The sequence below is a fragment of the Oncorhynchus nerka genome, linkage group LG2 (genome assembly GCF_034236695.1).
Source record: "Oncorhynchus nerka isolate Pitt River linkage group LG2, Oner_Uvic_2.0, whole genome shotgun sequence".
In the NCBI taxonomy this organism is placed as follows: Eukaryota; Metazoa; Chordata; class Actinopteri; order Salmoniformes; family Salmonidae; genus Oncorhynchus; species Oncorhynchus nerka.
The window spans coordinates 68,323,338-68,350,544 of record NC_088397.1 but is presented as its reverse complement, the minus strand read 5'-3'; the positions used below and the strand labels follow the sequence as shown (position 1 = coordinate 68,350,544).

The 27,207-nt window shown below is 43.2% G+C and overlaps 1 protein-coding gene across 1 annotated transcript; it reads left to right on the top strand.

The window, feature by feature from the left end:
* The first annotated feature begins 795 nt into the window (after positions 1 to 795).
* Positions 796 to 4,817, top strand: LOC115140371 (class E basic helix-loop-helix protein 40-like). Its single transcript, XM_029678722.2, has 5 exons — positions 796 to 1,231; positions 1,380 to 1,443; positions 1,730 to 1,837; positions 2,212 to 2,335; positions 2,721 to 4,817. The coding sequence occupies exons 1-5, from the start codon at positions 1,158 to 1,160 to the stop codon at positions 3,614 to 3,616; spliced, it is 1,266 nt and encodes a 421-aa protein (XP_029534582.1). The 5' UTR covers positions 796 to 1,157; the 3' UTR covers positions 3,617 to 4,817.
* The last annotated feature ends 22,390 nt before the right edge of the window (positions 4,818 to 27,207 follow it).

Sequence of the window (27,207 nt, the reverse complement as noted above, 5' to 3'; positions counted from 1 at the left end):
TTTTCACCTACCTTGAGATGAGGGATGAAGAGTTCGAGCAGGAGTTCCGGGGCCTACGATAATCTGTCCTCACAGCTCCTGTCTTCACATTGTTCTGTGTAATTGCTGGGTAATATTTGGGTGCTAAAATCTGTCGTTTTTGATTTAAAAAGAATAAACACGTTTTTTTGTGTGAAGTTGGAGTTCCAGTCAGGCCACACTAGTCGTTGCTCAAATCCATCCTAAATCGTGTTGAGTTTAGTTTAGTCAGCATCCACCAGGCAGGCCTACATGTCAATACCCCTATTATAAAGCCCTACAACATAGGGCTATTAACTTATCATAGTGGTTAAAGTTAAATAATATAATAATTTATTGTATTTACAAATGACATGATTTTGCTTATTGGCATAGGTCTACACTTACGATTAAATTATGTTGTGTATGAGGCAAAAGGTGAATGAGTCCCATGAACAATATAAGGATTGGGATAAGATATCACATTTAACTCCCCATTCTATCAATTCATCGATATATTTGCAAAATTATCCCCATATCAATATTATTGATGTCTTGTTAGTAGTGGATCCTGCGGAGCAGTTTTGGTGAGAAGTGTAGCTCTGTGTTGTAAACTGTAACCTGTCTATATGCTCCTTAGCGGTGGCGCGTATAGTGGTTACCATACAGTTGAGCATGGTGGTACACGAGACCCGGGACTCAGTCCTCCGGTGTGACGTGAATCGACGTCCGCCCCCAGATCCTCCTTATCAGTAGAAATGGGCAGTCCCTCCACCGAGGAGACAGCGGCGTCCAAAACGTGACTCATGTGACAGAGGTAGGTCACTCTGCGAGCGAGAGTCAGAGGGGTTTATTTAACACGTAGCTCTTAGTGTCCTCCCCCACTTTCCCAACGCGCAACCAAGATTAGTGCATCTTCAGGGCTACCTTTTGACTGACTTCGTGATCTCCGGGACAATTTACAGCCATTCGGCGACAAATATAATAATAACAACAATTGAAATATAAAGGAAAATACATTTTCTCTACATATTGTTAATCTCGAGTTAGTAGGAATACTGGACGATTTACTTGTATTACATTTCATATGCATCCTTGAGTGAATACATTGGGAAACAAGCTTGCCCTTTCGTGATTAGTTTGGAGTAGGCCTAAAGATAATGGAAATGGAAAGAATTCAAGAGGCGCAACCCCCTCCCAAGTACCAGCAGGCTGAGCTGTCTGACATGCAAGGGTAAGTTGTTGAGAAAGATACTTGTGCAATGGCCATGCTTGTGCTTGTGCTGTGCCTCTACATAGTGTCACACATTTGTCTCTCTTGACATTGAGTGCGCAACTTCACAAAACTCACATCTCATTGACTGTCTTCTGCCTTTCTTTAGGATGGATTTCCCTATATATGTATACAAATCCCGTCGGGGAATGAAACGAGCAGAGGAATGCAAGGTTGGTAGAAATATTTGTGTTTATTCACTATTTTCATGTGAAATAATACTTTTGAATGTCATTTTATTACAATAAGAATATTGTGATTATACAATATTTAAACTAAACATTGTTTTAAGTCATTCAGTCGGCCTGATCATTCAGATCATGCGGTGACCCGTTTTCCCATCTGATGTGAGGCTTGAAGTCCATGTTAGTGTTGACAGGGCTGCTTGTCAAATTGCTGTAGGTGTTCGGTAACCTCAATATGACTCCACCTAACCTACTTTCACACTCCTGCCTTTAGGAAAACTACAAACTACCTCATCGACTTATTGAGAAGAAAAGGCGAGACAGGATAAACGAGTGCATCGCTCAGTTGAAAGATTTATTACCTGAGCACCTGAAACTTACAGTAAGTTCCTATTTATCTGGAAGTAGCACAGTAATAACTGGTTTATTGTTCACTGCTTGTAGATGTTAGCTAAGGCGCCGTTAAGTGGTTGCTTTGTGGTACTTCAGGTTTTGGTATCGGCGTGACTAACAGTTGAGATTTATAAAATCATTTAAATCAATGAAATTAAGTACTTAAATTAATTCTGAAATGATGCAAATTTCCTTAGATCAGTATTTTTTTATGATTCTGGTAGTGATATCTGATATATTATCAAATGTTGAAGATCGAATTTTAATTCCAGTATAACTAGTTATTGTTGTGCCTCCAAGTTTGTGTGTGTGCTGCTGAGTGCAGCGAGCCCCTGCTGACAGTAGTGTGTGTTATTCTCGTAGACTCTTGGCCATCTGGAGAAGGCTGTGGTTTTGGAACTCACGCTCAAGCATGTGAAAGCCCTCACCACTCTACTGGAAAACCAGCAGCAGAAAATCCTTGCTCTGCAGAATGGCATGCAAATCGGTGAGAAGAAACATACACACACACACCCACAACAAGATGATTCTGCAGAAGGGCAGGCAAATCAGTGAATTTAAATATAGCTTGTCATCTCTTGCCTTGACTAGTTTCCATTTGGATGCAGACAACATCCTCACTAATTCTCAAATGCAGCACAGTGCATTTCTCATCTATTGCATTATTATAACATGTTACCGGAATAAGAAACTGAGACAGAATAACTCAGTTTTAGAATGGTTGTGGTTGAATATAAGGGGACATTATACCCATAATAAGATGTATAACTTATGAGAATTTCCCCAAATGTGATGAGAGTAGTTTGGTAGTTTCCAAAATAATGCATTGTGGTAGTTTTGTATTTGATGTTGTTGTTCCTTCCTGTCTACAGAGCAGTCCTCTCCCAGCCAGGAGAACAGCGAGGGGATGTTCCGCTCAGGCTTCCACGTCTGTGCCCAGGAGGTTTTACAGTACCTGGCCAACCAGGAGGGTGACGGAGACCTCACACCCTCCCACATGATCAACCACCTGCACAAGGTGGCCACTGAGATCCTCCAGTGCCCTCCCCACAGCCCCTGGCCCGAAAAGACCCCCAGCTACCACCACCACCAGGCCCTGAGGGAGAAGCCTGTAGGCCAGCCCCCCAAGCCCAGCGAGGGCCACAGGAAGAACTGTGTGCCCGTCATACAGCGGGCGTATGCCCAGGTTGGCGGTGAGCAAAGTGGCAGTGATACAGACACAGACAGCGGCTACGGTGGCGAGCAGGGTGAGCATCTGGCGTTGCGTGCAGGGTACTATGGCCAAGAGAGACAGCTGAAGAGAGCCCTGGGCGAAAAGACGACATCATTGGGCGTCAAGCAGGAAGATGAACCTCGCCACAAACATGCCCGGGTGGAGTCATCCGATGACGAGTTTCTCTCAGGTGGAGAGTCATCCTCATCCTCTTCATCCCCCTCCAGCGGTCACGGCAGCTACATGAGCGCCTACTCCCCCCACCAGGCCCAACCTCATCCTCTCTGCATGCCCTTCTACCTCATCCCCCCTTCTGCTGCCGCTTATCTGCCCATGCTGGAGAAGTGCTGGTACTCTGGGGCCATGCCCATGATCTACCCTGGCCTGGGGGGCTCCGCACAGGGCATGCCTAGCGACACGCATGCCCAAACTTCCCTGATTACGATATCCCCCAGGGGGCACTCTCCCTCTCCCCCCACCGTGGCCCAGAGCCCCATGGACTCACCAGCCCTCATCCAAGCGTTAAAGCCCATTAACCTGGAAACCAAAGACTGAGAGACCACTGAACAGTGTTATTGAACATAGAGACTGCTCTGCCGAGAGGGAACATGGGGGACAACATGACTAACAGTCAGATCACCCACCATCACCCCTCTCCCCTGGTCCCTCACCCCAGAGGTCAGAAGACCGAAGGGAGACAGAGAGCATGCAGCTGATCTGGTCCCGGACTGGTGATATATCATCCACAGCCACACTGCTGCGAAGACAAGAAAGAGTGAAGGTGTAGAATGAAGACAGCTGAACCTGTTACCTGACCCTCAACCCTCTGAATGTTTGACTTAAAATGCATTCCCCCACCAGAGCGCTGAGTGCATCATTGACCCCACTGATCTGGACCTGCCCTGAACACACACCCTTGGTTGAATGTAAAAGAGAGGCAATCCCGTAGATGCTGTTGTTGAGGTTTCTACATGCTGATGACACTGACAGGTCTCAGTTGTAGCTGCTGCCATAGAGACACATACACGTCCTAAATCATGTTACACCTAATGTCAACAGTCACCTTTCACCCAAAGGTCGCTGTCTATCTACCTTAGGTAACCATTGCCATCGCTGACAATGCCCTTTGCCCCATTTCCTATGACAACAACAAGCGCTCTGACTAAAATAATGATCCCCACAACTGTACAGCCAGGAGCAAAGGGTACGCCAATTCACACTTTATGGAGTTAGTGATGTCATCACGTCACCATGTCGAGTTGGCAATTCACTGACTGTTGAGATGGATTTTCTGTCATTATTGTGTATACTTCTTGTACATCTCTATTTTTGATATGTGTCCTAATTCTCGGACTAGAGAGAGGGGTAGTAGAGTGTGGACAGTCATTTTAGGGTAAAATAAACCCTGTACATTAAACCCTGTACATACTGTAGCCCTGTGCTGGCCCTGGTCTGCGTTTTTCAGCAATCCGCTTCTCCTCAAGTCAAACCTGGTGTTTGTTCATGCTGTTGCCTTTTACTTGTGAAAAGCTGATAAAAACATCATTGGATGTTTATTAAAGGTATTTGTATGAATAGTGCAGTCTAAGGAGTTGGCGAGAAGTGAATGTATACGTTTTAACAGAATATTTGTTTTTTATAGAAAGATGTACTTGGGACCTACCAGAAAGTTGTTGATGTACATATTTTGTCTAAATGGTGATATACATTATATAAGCGTATTAATAAAATATTTTTTTCCTGTGGAAAGCCTGTCTGCTTGGTTCCGCATGAGTGAGTAGAGTGCATCTTGAGGTGAAATGTAATCTCCTGGGATATATTTCTCCCACAACCACAAATCTGTCTGTGGAAACTTGTAACGATTCTCATCCTCGTCTGATGAGGAATATGAAGGATCGGACCAAAATGCAGCGTGGTACGTGTCCATGTTAACTTTATTAATCTGAACACAAAATAACAAAGGTGAAACAAGGAAAAAACGAAACAGGTGACAAAACATAAAACGGGAAACAACTACCCACAAAACCCATGTGGGCAAGAGCTACCTAAGTATGGTTCTCAATCAGAGACAACAACAGACAGCTGTCCCTGATTGAGAACCATACCCAGCCAAAAACAAAGAAATACAAAAACATATAAAAAGGACATAGAATGCCCACCCAAGTAACACCCTGGCCTAACCAAAACAGAGAATAAAAAGCCTCTCTATGGCCAGGGCGTGACAGAACTCTTCTAGAATGGGGAGAGCTGCTGCAGTCTGCTTACTGGACGGGCACTGCTAGTCACAAGAAGAGAAACACGGCTATGGATGTTTTCTCTGCTTTTTACACACACAGACAGACAGACAGATACTGTGGTGTCCCTGAACAATCAGTGCGCTCTAAAGGCCGTATTTTATCTTTCATATATTTAGGTTGTTTAAAGTAGAGCGCTTCACATTTCCAAAAAGTTGAACCCGGACACTAACGGACACGAGAACAATCAGACCCGAACCTGAATGGACTCGACAACAACCAGACCTAGACCCAACCCATACCCCAACGGGTCCGGGTCTAAACCCGACCCGAGTGACAAACAATAATGTTAATCAGCCAAGTCTTTATCTGTTGGTTAGGTCTTCTATAAATCCATGAATGCATGTTGTTAATGTAAAATACATATGCTATTGGCTATGCAGAGCCCTTGTTGGAGCCATTCGTGTCCAGTCGGTTCCGATGATAATCAAACAGGACCCGACATGGACCCGAGGGAAAGGTTTGAATTTTGGTTGGATTTCGGGTTCAGTAGGACCTGTGAAGACCTCTAGTTTAAAGTGGACACACAAGTAGAAGCACAATAAAGATAACTATTATTTAACATCCATTTTATATAAATAGTTACAATCAAAATGTTATCACTCCATAGTCCAGTCTATATAGTTCATGGTAAATACAGAATTGGACCTGGGTCAAAGTTCCTGTGCAATGATAATTAATAAACTGGGATCAAGGTTTAAAGCACAGGTGTAAGTTTAAATCATAGATGTTGAGTTTAACAAACCTCAGGCTGATCAAAAGAGACCAAATGGAGAAGATGTCAAGACTGCAAGAAGATAAGAGGGAAAGAACATTAACAGACAAACACAAATGAGAAGCCAGCAGGCACTTAACATTACCTTGCTCACACACACATACACACGCAGCTGTCACATGAACGGCCACATTGCTATTCCTGGGTAGCTGTGATTGGTGAGTTGATGGGAAGGGGAAGGGAGGGCTACTCGGCAGCCTGGTGTAAATGAGCATGGACACACCGACCTGCTCTTCCATTTCCCTCACCATCTCTTTCCTCACCCTGCTCTAGTATGCTGACAAAGTTCTATATGTTTACAAATACAGCTCATTTAATTGACCAAAAAAAGCCTCATAGACACTATTAAATATCACGTATCCTACTCTTCTTTGGTGTCTTCTCCCCCTAGTGTGTAGATATGATAATACATCTGCCATTTATCATCCTGTTTTTCTGCTCCGTTATTCAGTAGAGATCCTCAGCCATGTGTGGCCCCCTATTGGGAGAATAGAGAACCATCACCTCACTGATAGGATAGAATGACTTCAACAAAACATTACAATGGTTGAGCCAATAGTTAAGACAAGCAATCATTTCATACTTCCTTTAAAGTTGTTGGCTTGAGTCAATACACATACTTATATCTGTCCTCACTGTCCTGCTAGTGGGGGTTTGATGGAAGGTTCTGGGTCTTTTCTTTGACTCCAGCCCTTTGGTTGATGTGTGGGGTTGAGCTTGGGGACCGTCATCACAGTGACTCTGCCGTTGACCACGTTCTGCCCCACGTAGCCCAGAGAAAATTATTTATTTAATATTTTGTCGTGGTGTAGGAAACAGACAGCTGTCCAGAGTAGGGTTGAATATTTTCCAGGTATTTAACAAATGTTCCATCCCGAAAATACATTTTCTCCCGGGTAGCCCGGTATTTCCCGCCAAAACAGGAAGTGTCATTCAAAAGCATTATAAAGCATATAAAGAGGCCTGTCTGGATTTGATTAGAGCTTTGATAGAAAATTCATGCCTGATGCTACTTAAGTCTGATGAGCCATACATTAAATACATTTAATGAGCTCAAGCCCAAATTATTGTGCTGTTATCCAATACATAGCCTATATCAGGGATCATCAACTAGATTCAGTCGCAGGACACATTTTTTCTTCTGGGGATGGTTTTAGATCACTCTCTTCTGATTGTGTCAGAGTGCAGAATAACTGATGCATTTACGAATGTACAAAACCAGTTGAATATGTTGAATATGAACGGTGTCAGTAAACGTTGGTAAAAATGTTTTTATTCAATTGTTGCCAGCAGCAGTTACAGTCACCAACACTCTAGATAACATGAAAACAGCCTAACCAGTTTGCTAGGGCGAGTAAAATGGTTAGAGTGAGGTGTCTGGAAGTAGCTAGCAAGCTAGCCAACTTTAGTCAGTTACCTTGGGTGTTTGACTGCCTTTGTGTGGTCAAATAGCTTGGATCAAAACTACTCCTTGGCCAGAGCGTCCAGTGTGCCCTCTGAACGCTCCAAGAGCAGAGCATGTGAGCGGGGTTGAAAGTCCCGCTCATGTCTCATGCACTCCATTTCCTTTTTAACAACTCCGCTTCATGCTCACAGGACAACAAATTACTGCTCCAAATTTGCTGCATTCTCTAAAATCCCAATTTAACCAACATCTATTTGTGTGACTACCTGGACCTTCCATTTGGTTTTGAAGTATTGAAACCAAACCATATGGATTTGAATTAAAGGGATTTGAATAAACATTAAATATAACCTTTATTTAACTAGGCAAGTCAGTTAAGAACAAATTCATATTTACAATGATGGCCTATAAGAAGTGCATATCATTTCAAATAGGCAACATGTCATATTAAACACCATATAAAACACTCTAAATAGGTCATGAGCCAGACAGGTAGCCTAAGACGGAACGAACATGAATTATTTAGACTATATTATTTTAATTGTCTCAAGGCTAGAACCTACAAAGAAATACATTGTGAAGAATTTGTGAGTGCAACACAATAGGGTGGTAGGGACATAAATCACTCATAATTTAGACAACATTACAACATGTATTAAATGTAAATGTATAAAATCATTACAGTCTAAATTGTGCATATAAGAAGTGATTTACTTAGAATGAAATACAAATTAAACACAAAAAAAAGACTTATTAGTGCATTTCTCTTGTGTTCGAGGGTGCCAGGCTGCCCTTTATTACGCATGGGTGCCTCAGCTGGCTCAGAACCGTGGGTGCCTCAGCTGGCTCCCACGCCTCGGCCGGCTCATCAGGCTCACATCCCACATCATGCCTCAGCCAGCTCGTCAGGTTCCCACACCTCAGTGGGATCATCAGGCTTTCACGTCTCAGCTGGCTCGTCAGGCTCCCACGCCTCAGCCGGATCTTCGGGCTCCCATTTCTCAGCCAGCTCGTCGGGCTTCTACACCTCAGCCAGCTAGTCTGGCCTTAGGCCACTCCCTGGGCTTGCTTCTCGTCTCCAGCGTCTGTCCTTACAAGTTTTGCCAATCTGTGCCTGGAGAGCAGGCCAGCAGCAGAGAATATCCTCTCCTCACTTGCAGAGCCACTGGGGATGCTAAACACCCTTTTGGTCACTCTTGCCAGGCTGGGCAGAGATGCAGTTTTTGTTTTCTATAGGTAGGCCTAAAGGTTTTTAGGCAAAATAACCCAATCAAAATGGAAAGCTCCTTGAACATTGGAATATCAAATATAATTTTATTTGTCACATTAAGTACTTAGGCCTACCACTTTTGTGTCAGCAAACTTAATGATGGTGTTGGAGTCGTGCTTGGTCACGCAGTTGTGGGTGAACAGGGAGTACAGGAGGGGACTAAGCACGCACCCCTGACGGGCCCGTGTTGAGGATCAGCATGGCAGATGTGTTGTTGCCTACCCTTACCACCTATGGGTGGCTTGTCAGTAAGTCCAGGATCCAGTTGCAGAGGGAGGTGTTTAGTCCTAGGGTCCTTAGACAGGCCTATCGGGCCAAAATCAATTATTTAGACGATAGAACAGAAATGAAGGAAGCGTTTAAGAGATAAGATTTGTTTGTTTATAAATACTGAAACGGTACAATGACACACTTAGTTATCTACCCACCTCGTTCCTTTCTTTTAGCATGTGCACGTAGTAAGTACACCATCATGTTTTCGGGATAGGTGTCTTTTCAGATTCCACAATGATTATTTAGTTGTGAACACATCACCGCGCTCCCCCTCTTGCTCTTGGTCCTCATCTTTGTAAGTCACCTTGATTCAGCACCTGTGTGTTCTATCAGCTTCTTTATGAAAATATTTCACAAACTCTATGACAGTAGCTAAAGCAAGGGGCTAGAGCAGCAAAAGTCATTTTTAGGATATCTGTACTTTACTATTTATATTTAACTGGGTGGTAGCGGTGCGTGGTAGAGGTGCATGGTAGCGTGGTAGCGGTGCGTGGTAGCGGTGCGTGGTAGCATATGGGTAAAACTACTGTTGTGGTAATTGCGTTTTTTGCTGTATAACCTGTTCATATACCTTGCGACAGTGATATATAGACCTAAAGCCCAAGACAATAAGAAGACACAGTGGCAGAATAAAATAAAACTACGCCTTTGTTTCATCACAACCTGAGAGTTGTGATGAAAGTCCACAAAGCATATTGCATATAACAAACAGTTACATGACCTACAGCATGGTCAAGCAAGTTAATGTTGCATTTTCGGAGCACTAAACAACTATTGATTTACAACCACGGAGAGGTACTGTAAGTCGCATAGAAAACAGGAGCTGCCTCCACTATTCCAGCACCATTTCAACTTCAACATCATCAACTCACCTATGCAACGTCTAATACAGTGACAACTAAAAGATACCAAAAACAATTTGGTCTAATCAACATAAGCAAAATAGTTTGTGGCTGTCCATGGTTCTGATTTATAAAAAACATGTTGACTCACCCTACTTGTAGAGAAATGGCAAAGCAGTCCTCTCTTTCATGATGACTAAACAGTCTATCACTGTCATATATTACACACTTTTTATTCTGTTGTCCTAGGCAATGTTCCCTCCTTATTTTTGGCATTGAGCAAATTTCAGGTCTTCTGAGCATTAACTTGAACGTTGTGAACATTCTGTGCAGCTTCCAGAGAGCGTTTACTGTGAAAGCTGAGGCTGTACCCGCTTTAAGTTACAGTTTTAACAGTGGCCAAGTAGGCTACTGTGGCTATTTTATCATAATGTAGGCCTACTAGAGCGGCCTACCATCAACACAGAAGAAAATGCATCCCGTAATATTTTAACATGGAAATAGCTGTTCTATCATTCAGCCTACAGTAGCAGTCAATGTGTGGTATTCAATGTAGGCCTATATTCCATGAGACTTTTGAAAAAAGTCAGGGCTTGACATTAAACTGTTTATCCACTCGTCCTTCAGACAAAGATGTGACTGAAAATATTGTTGTTTGATGCAAGAAACCACTTTACAAAATAAAATGCATTATTATCTACATGTACATACTACCTCAATCAGCCTGACTAACAGGTGTGGTAATCAGACACACGCTACCGCGCACAGGTATGTAGCCTTGCTACTTTTATAGCCTCGCTACTGAATAAAGCCTGTCTTTTTACTGTTGTTTTTATTTCTTTACCTACCTATTGTTCACCTAATACCCTTTTTGCACTATTGGTTAGAGCCTGTAAGTAAGCATTTCACTAAGGTCTACTACACCTGTTGTATTCGGCGCACGTGACAAATACACTTTGTTTTGATATTTCCATACCATTATTACAATCACACTAATTATGCTACCCTCTGCCTATTGACTACTTAGCCTGTCTCAAAATGCAACACTTCCCCTTAAGACTAAAAAAACCTCTTTACCTGACTCGCCTTTCAAAGATGGCTAAAAATGTAGAAAGCAAATCACTCCCCTATTGCTGACTACAAATGATCTATAACTGGGCTAATAACTCAATAACTAGCAAAGGATATTAATAAAATGTGCACACGTGGCTATATGCAACTCATGCTGTAAACACAGTCTAAATCAAAGTAAATGGCACAGATCCATACAGTATATGGCAATGGTCTATTTGCATATATGCCTACTGTTTATGCCACACCGGTCTGTGGAGTATGGGTTGAGTCCTGCTTTTCAATGCAACAGAATGCTACTCCAATGCGTTCTGCCTACAACAAAATATCTTGCATAGTTTTGTTTCTGTCACACCCTGATCTGTTTCACTTGTCTTTCTGCTCGTCTCCACCCCCCTCCATGGGCCTCATTTATAAAATGGATTTACGATCAATTTTGATCTTAAGTATGACTTATGCAAAAAAACACGTATACGTAGTTATTTATAAAACCTTACTTTGACGTTGAAATGATCTTATCTCTACACAAATTCTAGACTTGATGTAGGTGATTTTCCTGCTGGTTATGTATGGATATTATTTTTTCCCTTGCAGATTAAGGTCAAAGCATTTATTTTTCACATCAGACACAGTTCTGTCTTGCTGCCCCACCTCGTTCACTGCAGCGGCGTCACACTCCTAAGCTACTCGTTTGGCTTTGTTTGTCAACCCACTATTTAGTCCACCGAATAATACGTGTTGCCTGTCTTCAATCTCCTCTACCATCGCCGTGATCTCGTCTTACAAAAAGTTTGCATTTCTCTTTTGGTGCATGGCTATTCCTGACTAAATCAAATCAAAATCAAATCAAATTTATTTATAAAGACCTTACATCAGCTGATATCTCAAAGTGCTGTACAGAAACCCAGCCTAAAACCCCAAACAGCAAGCAATGCAGGTGTAGAAGCACGGTGGCTGGGAAAAACTCCTGAGAAAGGCCAGAACCTAGGAAGAAACCTAGAGAGGAACCAGGCTATGAGGGGTCACCAGTCCCCTTCTGGCTGTGCCAGGTGGAGATAATAACAGAACGTGGCCAAGATGTTCAAATGTTCATAGGTGACCAGCAGGGTCAAATAATAATAATCACAGTGGATGTTGACGGTGCAACAGGTCAGCACCTCTGTAGTAAATGTCAGTTGTCTTTTAATAGCCAATCATTAAGAGTATCTCTACCGCTCCTGCTGTCTCCAGAGAGTTGAAAACATCAGGTCCGGGACAGGTAGCATGTGCGGTGAACAGGTCAGGGTTCCATAGCCACAGGCAGAACAGTTGAAACTGGAGCAGCAGCACGGCCAGGTGGACTGGGGACAGCAAGTAGTCATCAGGTCAGATAGTCCTGAGGCATGGTCCTAGGGCTCAGGTCCTCCGAGAGAGAGAGAGAGAGAGAGAGAGAGAGAGAGAGAAAGAAAGAGAGCATACTTAAATTCACACAGGACACCGGATAAGACAGGAGAAATACTCCAGATATAACAGACTGGCCCTAGTCCCCCGACACATTAACTACTGCAGCATAAATACTGGAGTCTGAGACAGGAGGGGTCGGGAGACACTGTGGCCCCATCCAACAATAACCCTCGACAGGGCCAAACAGGCAGGATATAACCCCACCCACTTTGCCAAAGCACAGACCCCACACCACTAGAGGGATATCTTCAACCACCAATTTACCAACCTGAGACAAGGCCGAGTATAGCCCAAAAAGATCTCCGCCACGGCACAACCCAAGGGGGGCAACCCAGACAGGAAGATCACGTCAATGACTCAACCTACTCAAGTGATGCACCCCTCCCAGGGACGGCATAGACGAGCAACAGTAAGCCAATGACTCAGCCCCAGTAACAGGGTTAGAGGCAGAGAATCCCAGTGGAGAGAGGGGAACCCGGCCAGGCAGAGACAGCAAGGGCGGTTCGTTGTTCTAGTGCCTTTCCGTTCACCTTCACACTCAATCATAGGACCTACTGAAGAGGTGAGTCTTCAATAAAGACTTAAAGGTTGAGACCGAGTCTGCGTCTCTCACATGGGTAGGCAGACCATTCCATAAAAATGGAGCTCTAGAGGAGAAAGCCCTAGGGACAGTAATGAGGCCTGCATCTTGTGACAGTAGCGTACAGTATAGGTATGTACGGCCGGACCAAATCGGAAAGATAGGTAGGAGCAAGCCCATGTAATGCTTTGTAGGTTAGCAATAAAACCTTGAAATCAACCCTTGCTTTAACAGGAAGCCAGTGTAGAGAGGCTAGCACTGGAGTAATATGATCAAATGTTTTGGTTCTAGTCAAGATTCTAGCATCCGTGTTTAGCACTAACTGAAGTTTATTTAGTGCTTTATCCGGGTAGCCGGAAAGTAGAGCTGTCATGCCCTGACCTTAGTTATCTTTGTTTTCTTTATTATTTTGGTTAGGTCAGGGTGTGACAAGGGTGGTATGTGTGTTTTTGTCTTGTTTAGGGTTTTTGTACATCTATTGTTGTTTTGGTGTGTCTAGGTAAAAGTTAGATCTACGGTGGCCTGAATTGGTTCCCAATCTGAAACAGCTGTTTATCGTTGTCTCTGATTGGGGATTCTATTTAGGTTTCCATTTTCCATTTTGGTTTTGTGGGTTATTGTCTATGTGTAGTTGTCAGCACTCGTGTTATAGCTTCACGTTTGTTTTGTTATTTTGTTTAGTGTTCTTCGTTTAATAAAGAAGAATGTATTCATATCACGCTGGGCCTTGTTCTCATCAATACGACAAATGTGACAAGAGCATTGCAGTAGTCTGACGTTATCTGCCCGAGGGAGTTATCCAATTGGCCCCTCCGTCGCGACGTTACCTGAACGCCCATCTGCGGCCCACTACTCGTTAGATGTCTTATCAGCTGCTATCTGAATAGGTCTATCGGACGATTTCGCTATAACTATATCTATTTTGCCAATTGGATTGATCCCCTCTACCACACGGAACCCCACTAATCTACCGACAGAAATGGAGGAGGTGGCTAAAAACAGACCTCCATTCTATGCTGGCTTGCTACCGATGGCCCGGCTAGCTGTCTGAATCGCCGTGACCCCAACCAACCACACTACTCACTGGACCCTTATGATCACTCGACTAAGCATGCCTCTCCTTAATGTCAATATGCCTTGTCCATTGCTGTTCTGGTTAGTGTTTATTGTCTTATTTCACTGTAGAGCTTCTAGCTCTGCTCATTATACCTTATCCAACCTTTCAGTTCCACCACCCACACATGTGATGACATCACCAGGTTTCAATGATGTTTCTAGAGATAATATCTCTCTCATCATCACTCAATACCTAGGTTTACCTCCACTGTATTGACATCCTACCATACCTTTGTCTGTACATTATACCTTGAAGCTATTTTATCGCCCTCAGAAACTTTTACTCTCTGTTCCGGACGTTCTAGACGACCAATTCTCATAGCTGTTAGCTTTTAGCTGTACCCTTATCCTACTCCTCCTCTGTTCCTCTGGTGATGTAGAGGTGAATCCAGGCCCTGCAGTGCCTAGCTCCACTTCTATTCCCCATGCGCTCTCTTTTGATGACTTCTGTAACCGTAATAGCTTTGGTTTCATGCATGTTAACATTAGAAGCCTCCTCCCTAAGTTTGTGCTAAAGCAGTGAATAAAACAATCTGCCAACCCGGATGTTCTAGCTGTGTCTGAATCCTGGCATAGGAAGACCACCAAAAATTCTGAAATCTTCATCCCTAACTACAACATTTTCAGACAAGATAGAAAGGCCAAAGGGGGCGGTGTTGCAATCTACTGCAAAGATAGCCTGCAGAGTTCTGTCCTACTATCCAGGTCTGTACCCAAACAATTTGAACTTCTACTTTTAAAAATCCACCTCTCTAAAAACAAGTCTCTCACCGTTGCTGCCTGCTATAGACCACCCTCTGTCCCCAGCTGTGCTCTGGACACCATATGTGAACTGATTGCCCCCCATCTATCTTCAGAGCTCGTGCTGCTAGGTGACCTAAACTGGAGCATGCTTAACACCCCAGCCATCCTACAATCTAAGCTTGATGCCCTCAATCTCACACAAATTATCAATGAACCTACCAGGTACCACCCCAAAGCTGTAAACATGGGCACCCTCAGATATCATCCTAACCAACTTGCCCTCTAAATACACCTCTGCTGTTTTCAACCAAGATCTCAGCAATCACTGCCTCATTGCCTGCATCCATAACGACCCCCACTCATCGCTGTCAAACGCTCCCTGAAACACTTCAAGGGAGCAGGCCTTTCTAATCGACCTGGCCGGGGTATCCTGGAAGGATATTGATCTCATCCCGTCAGTAGAGGATGCCTGGTTATTTAAAAACAATGCCTTCCTCACCATATTAAATAAGCATGTCCCATTCAAGAAATTTACAACCAGGAACAGATATAGCCCATGGTTCTCTCCAGACCTGACTGCCCTTAACACAAAAACATCCTATGGCGTTCTGCATTAACATCGCATGATATGCAACTTTTCAGGGAAGCTAGAAACCAATATACACAGGCAGTTAGAAAAGGCAAGCTTTTTCAGGCAGAAATTTGCTTCCTGCAACACAAACTCAAAAAAGTTCTGGGACACTGTGAAGTCCATGGAGAATAAGAACACCTCCTCCCAGCTGCCCACTGCACTGAGGATAGGAAACACTGTCACCACCGATAAATCCACTATAATTGAGAATTTCAATAAGCATTTTTCTACGGCTGGCCATGCTTTCCACCTGGCTACCCCTACCCCGGTCAACAGCACTGCACCCTCCACAGCAACTCACCCAAGCCTTCCCCATTTCTCCTTCTCCCAAATCCAGTCAGCTGATGTTCTAAAAGACATGCAAAATCTGGACCCCTACAAATCAGCCGGGCTCGACAATCTGGACCCTTTCTTTCTAATATTATCTGCCGAAATTGTTGCAACCCCTATTACTAGTCTGTACAACCTCTTTCGTATCATCTGAGATTCCCAAAGATTGGAAAGCAGCTGCGGTCATCCCCCTCTTGAAAGGGGGAGGACACTCTTGACCCAAACTGCTACAGACCTATATCTATCCTACCCTGCTTTTCTAAGGTCTTCGAAAGCCAAGTCAACAAACAGATTACCGACCATTTTGAATCCCATCATAACTTCTCCGCTATGCAATCTGGTTTCAGAGCTGGTCATGGGTGCACCTTAGCCATGCTCAAGGTCCTAAACGATATCTTAACCGCCATCGATAAGAAACTATTTTGTGCAGCCGTATTCATTGACCTGGCCAAGGCTTTCGACTCTGTCAATCACCACATCCTCATCGGCAGACTCGATAGCATTGGTTTCTCAAATGATTGCCTCGCCTGGTTCACCAACTACTTCGCTGATAGAGTTCAGTGTGTCAAATCAGAGGGCCTGTTGTCCGGGCCTCTGGCAGTCTCTATGGGGGTGCCACAGAGTTCAATTCTTGGACCGACTCTTCTCTGTATACATCAATGATTTCGCTCTTGCTGCTGGTGAGTCTCTGATCCACCTCTACGCAGACAACACCATTCTGTATACTTTTGGCCCTTCTTTGGACACCGTGTTAACAACCCTTCAGACAAGCTTCAATGCCATACAACTCTCCTTCCGTGGCCTCCAATTGCTCTTAAATACAAGTAAAACTAAATGCATGCTCATCAACCGATCGCTGCCTACACCTGCCCGCCCGTCCAACATCACTACTCTGGACGGTTCTGACTTAGAATATGTGGAACACTACAAATACCTAGGTGTCTGGTTAGACTGTAAACTCTCCTTCCAGACTCACATGGAACATCTCCAATCCTAAAATAAATCTAGAATTAGCTTCCTATTTTGCAACAAAGCATCCTTCACTCATGCTGCCAAACATACCCTTGTAAAACTGACCATCCTACTGATCCTCGACTTTGGCGATGTAATTTACAAATTAGCCTCCAATACCCTACTCAATAAATTGGATGCAGTCTATCACAGTGCCATCCGTTTTGTCACCAAAGCCCCATATACTACCCACCACTGCGACCTGTACGCTCGTGTTGGCTGGTCCTTGCTTTATACTTGTCGCCAAACCCACTGACTCCAGGTCATCTACAAGACCCTGCTAGGTAAAGTCCCCCCTTATCTCAGCTCGCTGGTCACCATAGCAGCACCCACCTGTAGCACCCGCTCCAGCAGGTATATCTCTGGTCACCCCCAAAACCAATTCTTCCTTTGGCCGCCTCTCCTTCCAGTTCTCTGCTGCCAATGACTGGAACGAACTACAAAATTCTCTGAAACTGGAAACACTTCTCCCTCACTAGCTTTAAGCACCAGCTGTCAGAGCAGCTGCACCTGTACATAGCCCATCTATAATTTAGCCCAAACAACTACCTCTCCCCCTACTGTATTTATTTATTTATTTTGCACCCCATTATTTCTCTCTACCTTGCACAGTCTTCCACTGCAAATCTACCATTCCAGTGTTTTACTTGCTATATTGTATTTACTTCACCACTATGGCCTTTTTTTGCCTTTACCTCCCTTATCTCACCTCATTTGCTCACATTGTATATAGACTTACTTTTCTACTGTATTATTGACTGTATGTTTGTTTTACTCCATGTGTAACTCTGTTGTATGTGTCGAACTGCTTTGCTTTATCTTGGCCAGGTCGCAATTGTAAATGAGAACTTGTTCTCAACATGCCTACCTGGTTGAATAAAGGTGAAAAAAAATATATAACCTAGAAGTGATAACAGCATGGATTAGTATTTCTGGATCATTTTTGGACAAAAAGTTAGATTTTTGCAATGTTATGTAGATGGGGAAAAAGCAGTCTTGATATGTTAGTCAAAAGAGAGTTCAGGGTCCAGCGTGCGGCAGGGTAGCCTAGTGGTTAGAGCGTTGAACTAGTAACCGAAAGGTTGCAAGTTCAAAACCCGAGCTGACAAGTTACAAATCTGTCATTCTGCCCTGAACAGGCAGTTAACCTACTGTTCCTAGGCCGTCATTGAAAATAAGAATTTGTTCTTAACCGACTTGCCTAGTTAAAGGTAAAATTTAAAGAATAGTAACACCGAGGTCCTTCAGTTTTATTTGAGACAACTGTACAACCATCAAGATTAATTGTCAGATCCAACAGAAGATCTTTGTTTCTTGGGACCTAGAACAAGCATCTCTGTTATGTCTGAGTTTAAAAGTATAACATTTTGCAGCCATCCACTTCCTTATGTCTGAAACACAGACTTCAGCAGTGAAAGTAAATTGTTTCCAAATGACATCAAGAGGTAAAATATATAGTGAAAACAAAAGGTCCTAAAACAGAACCTTGAGGAACACCAAAATTTACAGTTGATTTGTCAGAGGACAAAATCTCCACAGAGACAAACTGATATCTTTCTGACAGATAAGATCTAAACCAGGCCAGAACTTGTCCATGTAGACCAATTTGGGTTTCCAATCTCTCCAAAAGAATGTGGTGATTGATGGTATCAAAAGCAGCACTAAGGTCTAGGAGCACGAAGACAGATGCAGAGCCTCGGTCTGACGCCATTAAAATAATTTACCACCTTCACAAGTGCAGTCTCAGTGCTATGATGTGGTCTAAAACCAGACTGAAGCATTTCTTATACATTGTTTGTTTTCAGGAAGGCAGTGAGTTGCTGCGCAACATATTTTTCTAACATTTGAGAGGAATGGGAGATTCGATATAGGCCGATAGTTCTTCATATTTTCTGGGTCAAGGTTGGGCTTTTTCAAGAGAGGCTTTATAACTGCCACTTTTAGTGAGTTTGGTACACATCCGGTGGCTAGAGAGCCATTTATTATGTTCAACATAGGAGGGCCAAGCACAGGAAGCAGCTCTTTCAGTAGTTTAGTTGGAATAGGGTCCAGTATGCAGCTTGAAGGTTTAGAGGCCATGATTATTTTCATCATTGTGTCAAGAGATATAGTACTAAAACACTTGAGTGTCTCCCTTGATCCTAGGACCTGGCAAAGTTGTGTAGACTCAGGAAAACTGAGCTTTGGAGGAATACGCAGATTTAAAGAGGAGTCCATCATTTGCTTTCTAATGATCATGATCTTTTCCTCAAAGAAGTTCATGAATTTATCACTGCTGAAGTGAACGTCATCCTCTCTTGGGGAATGCTGCTTTTTAGTTAGCTTTGCGACAGTATCAAAAATACCTTTTGGATTGTTCTTATTTTCCTCAATTAAGTTGGAAAAGTAGGATGATCGAACAGCAGTAAGGGCTCTTCGATACTGCACGGTACTGTCTTTCCAAGCTAGTCGGAAGTCTTCCAGTTTGGTGTGGCGCCATTTCCGTTACAATTTTCTGGAAGCTTGCTTCAGAGCTCAGGTATTTTCTGTATACCAGGGAGCTAGTTTCTTATGACCAATATTTTTTGTTTGTGCAACTGCATCTAGGGTATTGCGCAAGGTTAAATTGAGTTCCTTAGTTAGGTGGTTAACTGAATTTTGTCCTCTGATGTCCTTGGGTAGGCGGAGAGAGTCTGGAAGGGCATCTAGGAATCTTTGGATTGTCCGAGAATTTATAGCACGACTTTTGATGATCCTTGGTTTGGGTCTGAGCAGATTATTTGATTCGATTGCAAACGCAATAAAATGGTGGGCCAATAGTCCAGGATGAGGAAAAACATTAAGATCCACAACATTTATTCCATGGGACAAAACTAGGTCCAGCGTATGACTGTGACAGTGAGTGGGTCCAGAGACATGTTGGACAAAACCCACTGAGTCGATGATGGCTCCGAAAGCCTTTTGGAGTGGGTCTGTGGACTTTTCCATGTGAATATTAAAGTAATCAAAAATTAGAATATTATCTGCCATGACTACAAGGTCCGATAAGAATTGAGGGAACTCCTTGATAAACGCTGTATTTGGCCCAGGAGGTCTGTAAACAGTACCTATAAAAAGTGATTGAGTAGGCTGCATAGATTTCATGACTAGAAGCTCAAAAGACAATAACGTCATTTTTTGGGGTAAATTGAAATTTGCTATCATAAATGTTAGCAACACCTCCGCTTTTGCGGGATGCTCAGGGATATGGTCACTAGTGTAACCAGGAGGTGAGGCCTCATTTAACACCGTAAATTCCCCAGGCTTAAGCCATGTTTCAGTCAGGCCAATCACATCAAGATTATGATCAGTGATTAGTTCATTGACAATAACTGCCTTGGAAGTGAGGGATCTCACTATTTTGAGATGTGAGGTATCACAATCTCTTTCAATAATGGCAGGAATGGAGGAGGTCTTTATTCCAGTGAGATTGCTAAGGCAAACACCGCCATGTTCAGTTTTGCCCAACCTAAGTCAAGGCACAGACACGGTCTCAATGGGGATAGTTGAGCTGACGACACTGACTGTGCTAATGGCAGACTCCACTAAGCTGGCAGGCTGGCTAACAGCCTTCTGCCTGGCCTGCACCCTATTTCATTGTGGAGCTAGGGGAGTTAAAGCCCAGTCTATGTTCGTAGATAAGATGAGAGCCCCCCTCCAGCTAGGATGGAGTCCGTCACTCCTCAACAAGCCAGGTTTGGTCCTGTTTGTGGGTAAGTCCCAGAAAGAGGGCCAATTATCTACAAATTCTATCTTTTGGGAGGGGCAGAAAACAGTTTTCAACCAGCGATTGAGTTGTGAGACTGCTGTAGAGCTCATCACTCCCCCTAACTGGGAGGGGGCCAGAGACAATTACTCGATGCCGACACATCTTTCTAGCTGATTTACACGCTGAAGCTATGTTGCACTTGGTGACTTCTGACTGTTTCATCCTAACATCGTTGGTGCCGACGTGGATAACAATATCCCTATACACTCTACACTCATCAGTTTTAGCTTTAGCCAGCACCATCTTCAGATCGGTAGCCATGCCCCCTGGTAAACAGTGTATGATCGCTGGATGATTCGCTTTAAGTCTAATACTGCGGGTAATGGAGTCGCCAATGACTAGGGTTTTCAATTTGTCAGAGCTAATGGTGGGAGGCTTCGGTGTCTCAGACCCCGTAACGGGAGAGACCAGAGAAGGCTCAGCCTCTGACTCGCGGCTTAATGGGGAGAACCAGTTGAAAGTTTCTGTCGGCTGAATGAGCTACACCGGTTGAGCATTCCTACAGCATTTCCCTCCAGAAGCCATGAGAAAGTTGTCCGGCCAGGGGATTTATACTACTATCTGTAGTTACTGGTGGCACAGACGCTGTTTCATCCTTTCCTACACTAAAATTACCCATGCCTAACAATTGCATCTGAAGCTGGGCTTACAGCACAGCTATCCTCGCCATAAGACGATCGTTCTCCTGTATATTATGAGTACAGCGACTGCAATCAGAAACCATCATGTTAATGTTACTACTTAGCTTCGGCTGGTGGAGGTCCTGACGAACCATGTCCAGATAAAGCATCCGGAGAAAAAAGTTGAATGAAAAAAAGTTGAGTGAGGGAAATACAAAAAAATATAAACAATAATTAAAAAGTTAAAAACGTCAAGTTGTCAGGTAGCAAAGTAAGGTTAGCAACAAAAACGCACAGCAGCACCTAAACAAGTCTGCAAGTTGTGACCGTAAGTTGTGACAGAGTGCACTAAACCCTCATTTGTGCTAGCATTCGATAAGGAGAAATCGCTGATTGTAAGGCACGTTCAGGTGCCGTCAATTTGAAATTAATTTAAGATTTATAGATCACAGGTGCGAAAGTTACAAATGGGCTTCTTAGAACTTGCGTAAGCAAGGTTTTTTAATGCTCAGTATCTTCTTTCTGCCTACCCTGACTGCCGTTCTGTACCTTGTCACACTACACTGGATTATTGACCTCTGCCTGCTCTGACAGCCTGCCGTTTTGTACCTTTTAGACTCTGATCTGTATTACTGACCTCTGCCTGCCCCTTGACCTGTCGTTTTGCCTGCCCCTGTTCTAGTAATAAACTTTTGTTACTTCAACACTGTCTGCATCTGGGTCTTCCCTAAAACGTGATAGTTTCTGTATGTTGGATTGAAAGTGGCTAATATTGTATTTGATTAGATCATAATTGCCACAGTAAAGGGAAACGTTGATAGTGTTAACACGGAAAATTCCAGAACAGTGGTCACCAACCTTTTGAGTCAAGATCACTTTCTGAGTCAAAATGCAACCGACATCTACCGTTCAATGACCTACAAAATGTAAGTCTATGCAACATTAACCAATTAAAAACAGTACTGTAGCAATGAGGTTTGTGCAGTGAGCTACAGTATAGGCCCAATACATTATCACCGCATATTGGCTTTGCTTGAATTTCCCTGACAATGCATTGATGTTCGGCTATATGATCACACCGGTAATAGATCCTTTGTTGTATTACTTTTGAGGCACAGCTGAGTGAGCAATTTGACTGTGCTGATGGTGCCTGCAGCTGGTCAGTCTCAGTAGAGGGAGAGAGCAGCAGACTGAGGGTGCGCTTCTCAACATCCCTCGGCTCTCCCTATCCTCCACTGACACTGACCAAAAACGGACCTCCAGCTGATGTCGAAACACGAGTCGCACCGCAGTATTTCTGCCTCATGCACAAATTCATGTTGTTACTCCTATGAACAGAGAAAGTGAAATATTCCTCAATATTAAAAAAGACCCAAGTCACTAATAATAACAATAAATAAAATAAAATTGTATTTGTCACAGCAACTCAAATCGTGTAGTACATAGCAAAATAAAAAAGGATTCGTAACAATCATGTTTGTTCCCTCGATAGAACATAACACCAGCTAGTCCCATTGTGATGTCCCAGCATTCTTCTGAGGCCACTACCCCTGACAATTCTTACAGTGAAATGCTTACTTACAAGCCCTTAACCAACAATGCAGTTAAGAAAATACCTAAAAAAAAGCAAGAGATAAGAATAACAAATAATTAAAGAGCAGCAGTAAATAACAATAGCAGGGCTATATACAGCGGGTACCGGTACAGAGTCAATGTGCAGGGGCACCGGTGTTGAGGTAATTGAGGTAGTATGTACATGTAGGTAAAGTTATAAAAGTGACTATACATAGATAATAACAGAGAGCAGAAGCAGTGTAGAAGAGGGGGGAGGAGGGCAATGCAAATAGTCTGGGTAGCCATCTGTTGTACAGGAGTCTTATGGCTTGGGGGGTAGAAGCTGAAACCTCTTGGACCTCGACCTAGACTTGGGCCGTACACACTACCCTCTGTAGTCGGAGGAGGCCGAGCAGTTGCCATACCAGGCAGTTATGCAACCCGTCAGGATGCTCTCAACGGTGCAGCGCAAGCCTATAGATACACTTTCCTCCTCATCCATTACTGCTGCAGTGCTTGTTGTAGAACTGATTGGAAACAGGAAGAAGGCACATTTTATGGCTTATGAAAGTGTTGAATACAAAGTGTTGACACTTCTGAGTAAGAACTTACTCGTAAAAACAGCAGCTCTTTGCTGTATTCGTTGACAGTCTCTCTCTAGTCATGGTTTTAAATGTTTTGAAATATCGCAGTATCAACTTTGCTGTAGCTTTCTTTTATGCCTGCTACATTACTGCAGACACGGTAATCCAAGTCATCCAATTGGCCAGCACTAGGCTTGTAGTGCACTTGATTTGCTCTTCGGGCCTGCCGGGAAGGCAGAGTTTTTGCACCTTCAGTTGCCTACCCGGCACGCAGGGCCGCTGAATCGGGTGCACCTATTGCCAACAGCACCAGACAAAGAAAAAAAATAGGAACACAAGGCTTTATCGGATTTACCAATCAGAAATGATTGGCGATCGACTAAGAATGCCTTGGAGATCGACCAGTCGATCGCGACCAGTTAGTGACCACTGCTCTAGAAAGTTGAGTGAAGTTCAATCTCGTGCTTCTCTCTGTGGGCTAATATTTCCCGCATATGAGCGCATTGTTAGATTACATGTTAGATATTGCTGCACTGTCGGAACTAGAAGCACAAGCATTTTGCTACACTCACAATAACATCTGCTAACCATTGGTCTGTATGTGACCGATGAAATTTGATTTACCTTAGAGGGAACATTGGTCCAAGGCTACCTGGCTAAAATGCTTGCTCGCTACCCTAACTTCCTTTCATGGGCAACATTAGCTAGTTAACATTAGCCTTCTACATCTAGCTACATACTGAACTTCCATCCTCTCAGGCCAGGGGCACAATGTGTCATTGGCCAGTACAGAGAATTAAGTAAAACCAGAAGTCCAAATCCCTATTTCCATCCTTGCTAAGTTAGTAAAGGGACAATTTTAAGCTAGCTAGCCACCAGAGGACAACAACACAACAAGATGCAACAATTCACGTTGTTTCTGTCAATGAGGTATGCTCTCGATGCGATTTGATAGGAGTGAGGCCAAATCCAAACTGGCTTCCCTTGACGCTCACTCAGTTTAGCTCAACGCTGATTGACTATTATTTTATACTTTTTTTATCAAGAGAGGCCAAATGCTCGCTGGCTTCCCTTGCATTCAATGCTACTGGTGGTAACAATGTCATACTCTTTTGGACCAGACAGTATCAGATGGATGGTCTACACATACAGAGAGAGAGAGGCGCTGTTTCGCTCGCTTGGATGCTTTCTCCAGTGAGATACGTTCAGCCTCTTGCAAATTGAAGGAAAATGATTCAAACACAGAGTGACGAAAGATAAATCGTTTTTTGGGAAGTCTGGCTTCCCTTGGCATCCATGAATACACACCACTGGAGACAGGGGGAAATTGTAACAGTCTTTATCCATTATAGACATGTTTACACAGTGCTGAACCTATTGGACCTAGGCCTTCAGTGTGTGACAGGCTCAAAATGCCAGTGCACTCATGCAGGAGAGAGCATGAGTGTAGTGGAGGTATACGACTTATTAATTAAGTAGTAGAATAGAGAAATCATTAACAAAGTAGCCTACGCAATCGCAAAGCATGTGTAATATATTCACATAGCCTAGATTGTGCGGAATATCATCTACAGGCAGCAAGAGCGCGCTGCTCTCAACATGGAGCAGCTAACAGAAGAATGACATTGGTAACTTAGCTGGTAGGTAGGAAAGACGTTTCAATGTATGATATCTACCAGTAAATGCTAATTAAGGCAACAATGGGTATTGAAAAAGTATGGTCCTTAGTCTTGGTTATAGGCTATTTATCATGTTCAATCTAATCATCATGTGCTGTTTCCATGAACATTTAAGGCTTTCCCCCAAAAAACATCCCAAATAAATGTTTATTGCAGAACGATATAATACTGAATTCTATCGAAAATGTGTATTTATATTTTTCCCAGACCTCAAAAATGGTCTCCTGATGTGGTTTGAGCATTGATGTGGAATTAGAACATGTTATTTTATTTTTTTTCAAAGTGGACCCACCTGGCACCACCACACCACTGCATAGAGCCGATGGAAAGACAGCAGTCCATTCACTCGGACATAATAAGCCAGTAGGTCCCAATCATAAGAATACAAAAACACAACCTTTAGGCTAAGCATTTCCGATTCAAAATGTACAACTATTGCTTCCCATTACAAAAAACATTTCAAGTTTAGCACAAGGTAACCGGTTATCTAAAGTTTGAATGCAACAATGTTTTACACACATAAATTACTTTCAAAGAGATGGCTAACAACAGCATACGAGCTTGCAATAAAAACACAGTTCCACTCACCAGATGATGATCATTTGAAACTTAGCTTCTTGTTGAAAGTTATTCTTGAAAATGGAGAAGCTAACAAATTAGCAACAACATCCTTTTAGATGACAACTGCTGCAACCACTGTAGCCTAGCCTACAACAAAAGCTAGCTCGCTTGACCGTGGGAAACTACTGCTCGCTATTGCACAGTGACCTGCTGGCCTTTGACCTGTTGGCCATTACAAGTCAATGTAATTGGTTGATTCCACTGTCACTTCCAAATTTTGCCCTAATACAGTTGAATGTGAATACAGTTGAATGATCCTGATTGGATCTTTTTTTTCTCTTCCGTGTTAACCTTTTCCTTTCTAACAAACACTGAAGATAGAACATCATTGAAAATAATAATATAATTATAATTATTTTAATAATTGTATAAATCCTTAGTCTTTCTCTGAAAGCGTAGAAGGCCCTCATTGTTTCCCACTGTGTTTAGGTTTGTGGCTCTATTTGCCCTCAGCATTCACCATTCTGAACTTCTAAAGAATCCATATGTTCTTCTGAAATATGAACACAGAAATACTGGACAACTCTTATTATGACGATTTGACAAAATTACAGTCATGGTCTTGAATTGGACTCCCATGTTTCTGGTCTCGGTCTTGACTCGGTCTCTGACCTCTTGTCCCCCTCCCGGTCCCGGTCTTAACTCAGTCCCCCCCTCCCTGGTCTTGGTCTTGACTGGATTTGATCCGGTCTTGGTCTTGAATCGGTTTCGCTTTAGGTGGTCTTGAATAAGACACTCGCTGTAGTACCCGCTGTAGATAGGCACCCTGTGCTTGAAGGAGTACAGGGTAGTGTAGCGGTATCTATTGTCTAACTTCTGGCAGATTTTTACAGAATTCTCGTTCACCCCCTGTGGTTCGATGTTACTTTTGAAGACTGTTGCATCCAAAGAATCTTCTTTGGACCACATCCGCCTGGGAGAGGAAGGGGGGAGGGGGGGTGTTTGTATGTTTGCATGGGTGAGTGGAAATCCCGACACATAGTGACCATACCAATGAGATGCTGCCAATGAAGTGAGATCCTGGCATGTTGTGTGCAAGTGTAAAGTCAATTTGACCATTTACTGGAAAGAACAGTACCAATACAGGAAAAACCTAGTTATCAAAAACACATCCTTAGAATGTACCCTGAACCATCATTGATAGTGATATCTACAGGCTGTCCTGTATGTGAAGTGAAGTTCTGTTAAATCTAACACTAAATAAAATACATTAACCTCACAGATGGAAAGTCTTTACTTCATGTTCTATTTCATTCTACTTTCAAGACTTCCATCAGAGAGAGAAAAAAAGTTGACATTGCCCATAGATGCTAATCCAGAGTTAGTTTTGTGTTTTCCCCTCTTATGTTTTAGATCAGAATTTACGTCAAGAGGATTTAGGTCCTTCGCCAATGCAGCCCCTTTTATTGGTGGCCATTGCCTGCCTGTGGAAGTGGGGGAGGAGCTGGTGTATGCGGAGGCCAGGGTGGGAGGCCAGCATTGGGCGAGGTCCTGTCAGTGGGGTGGGGTGCAGGTT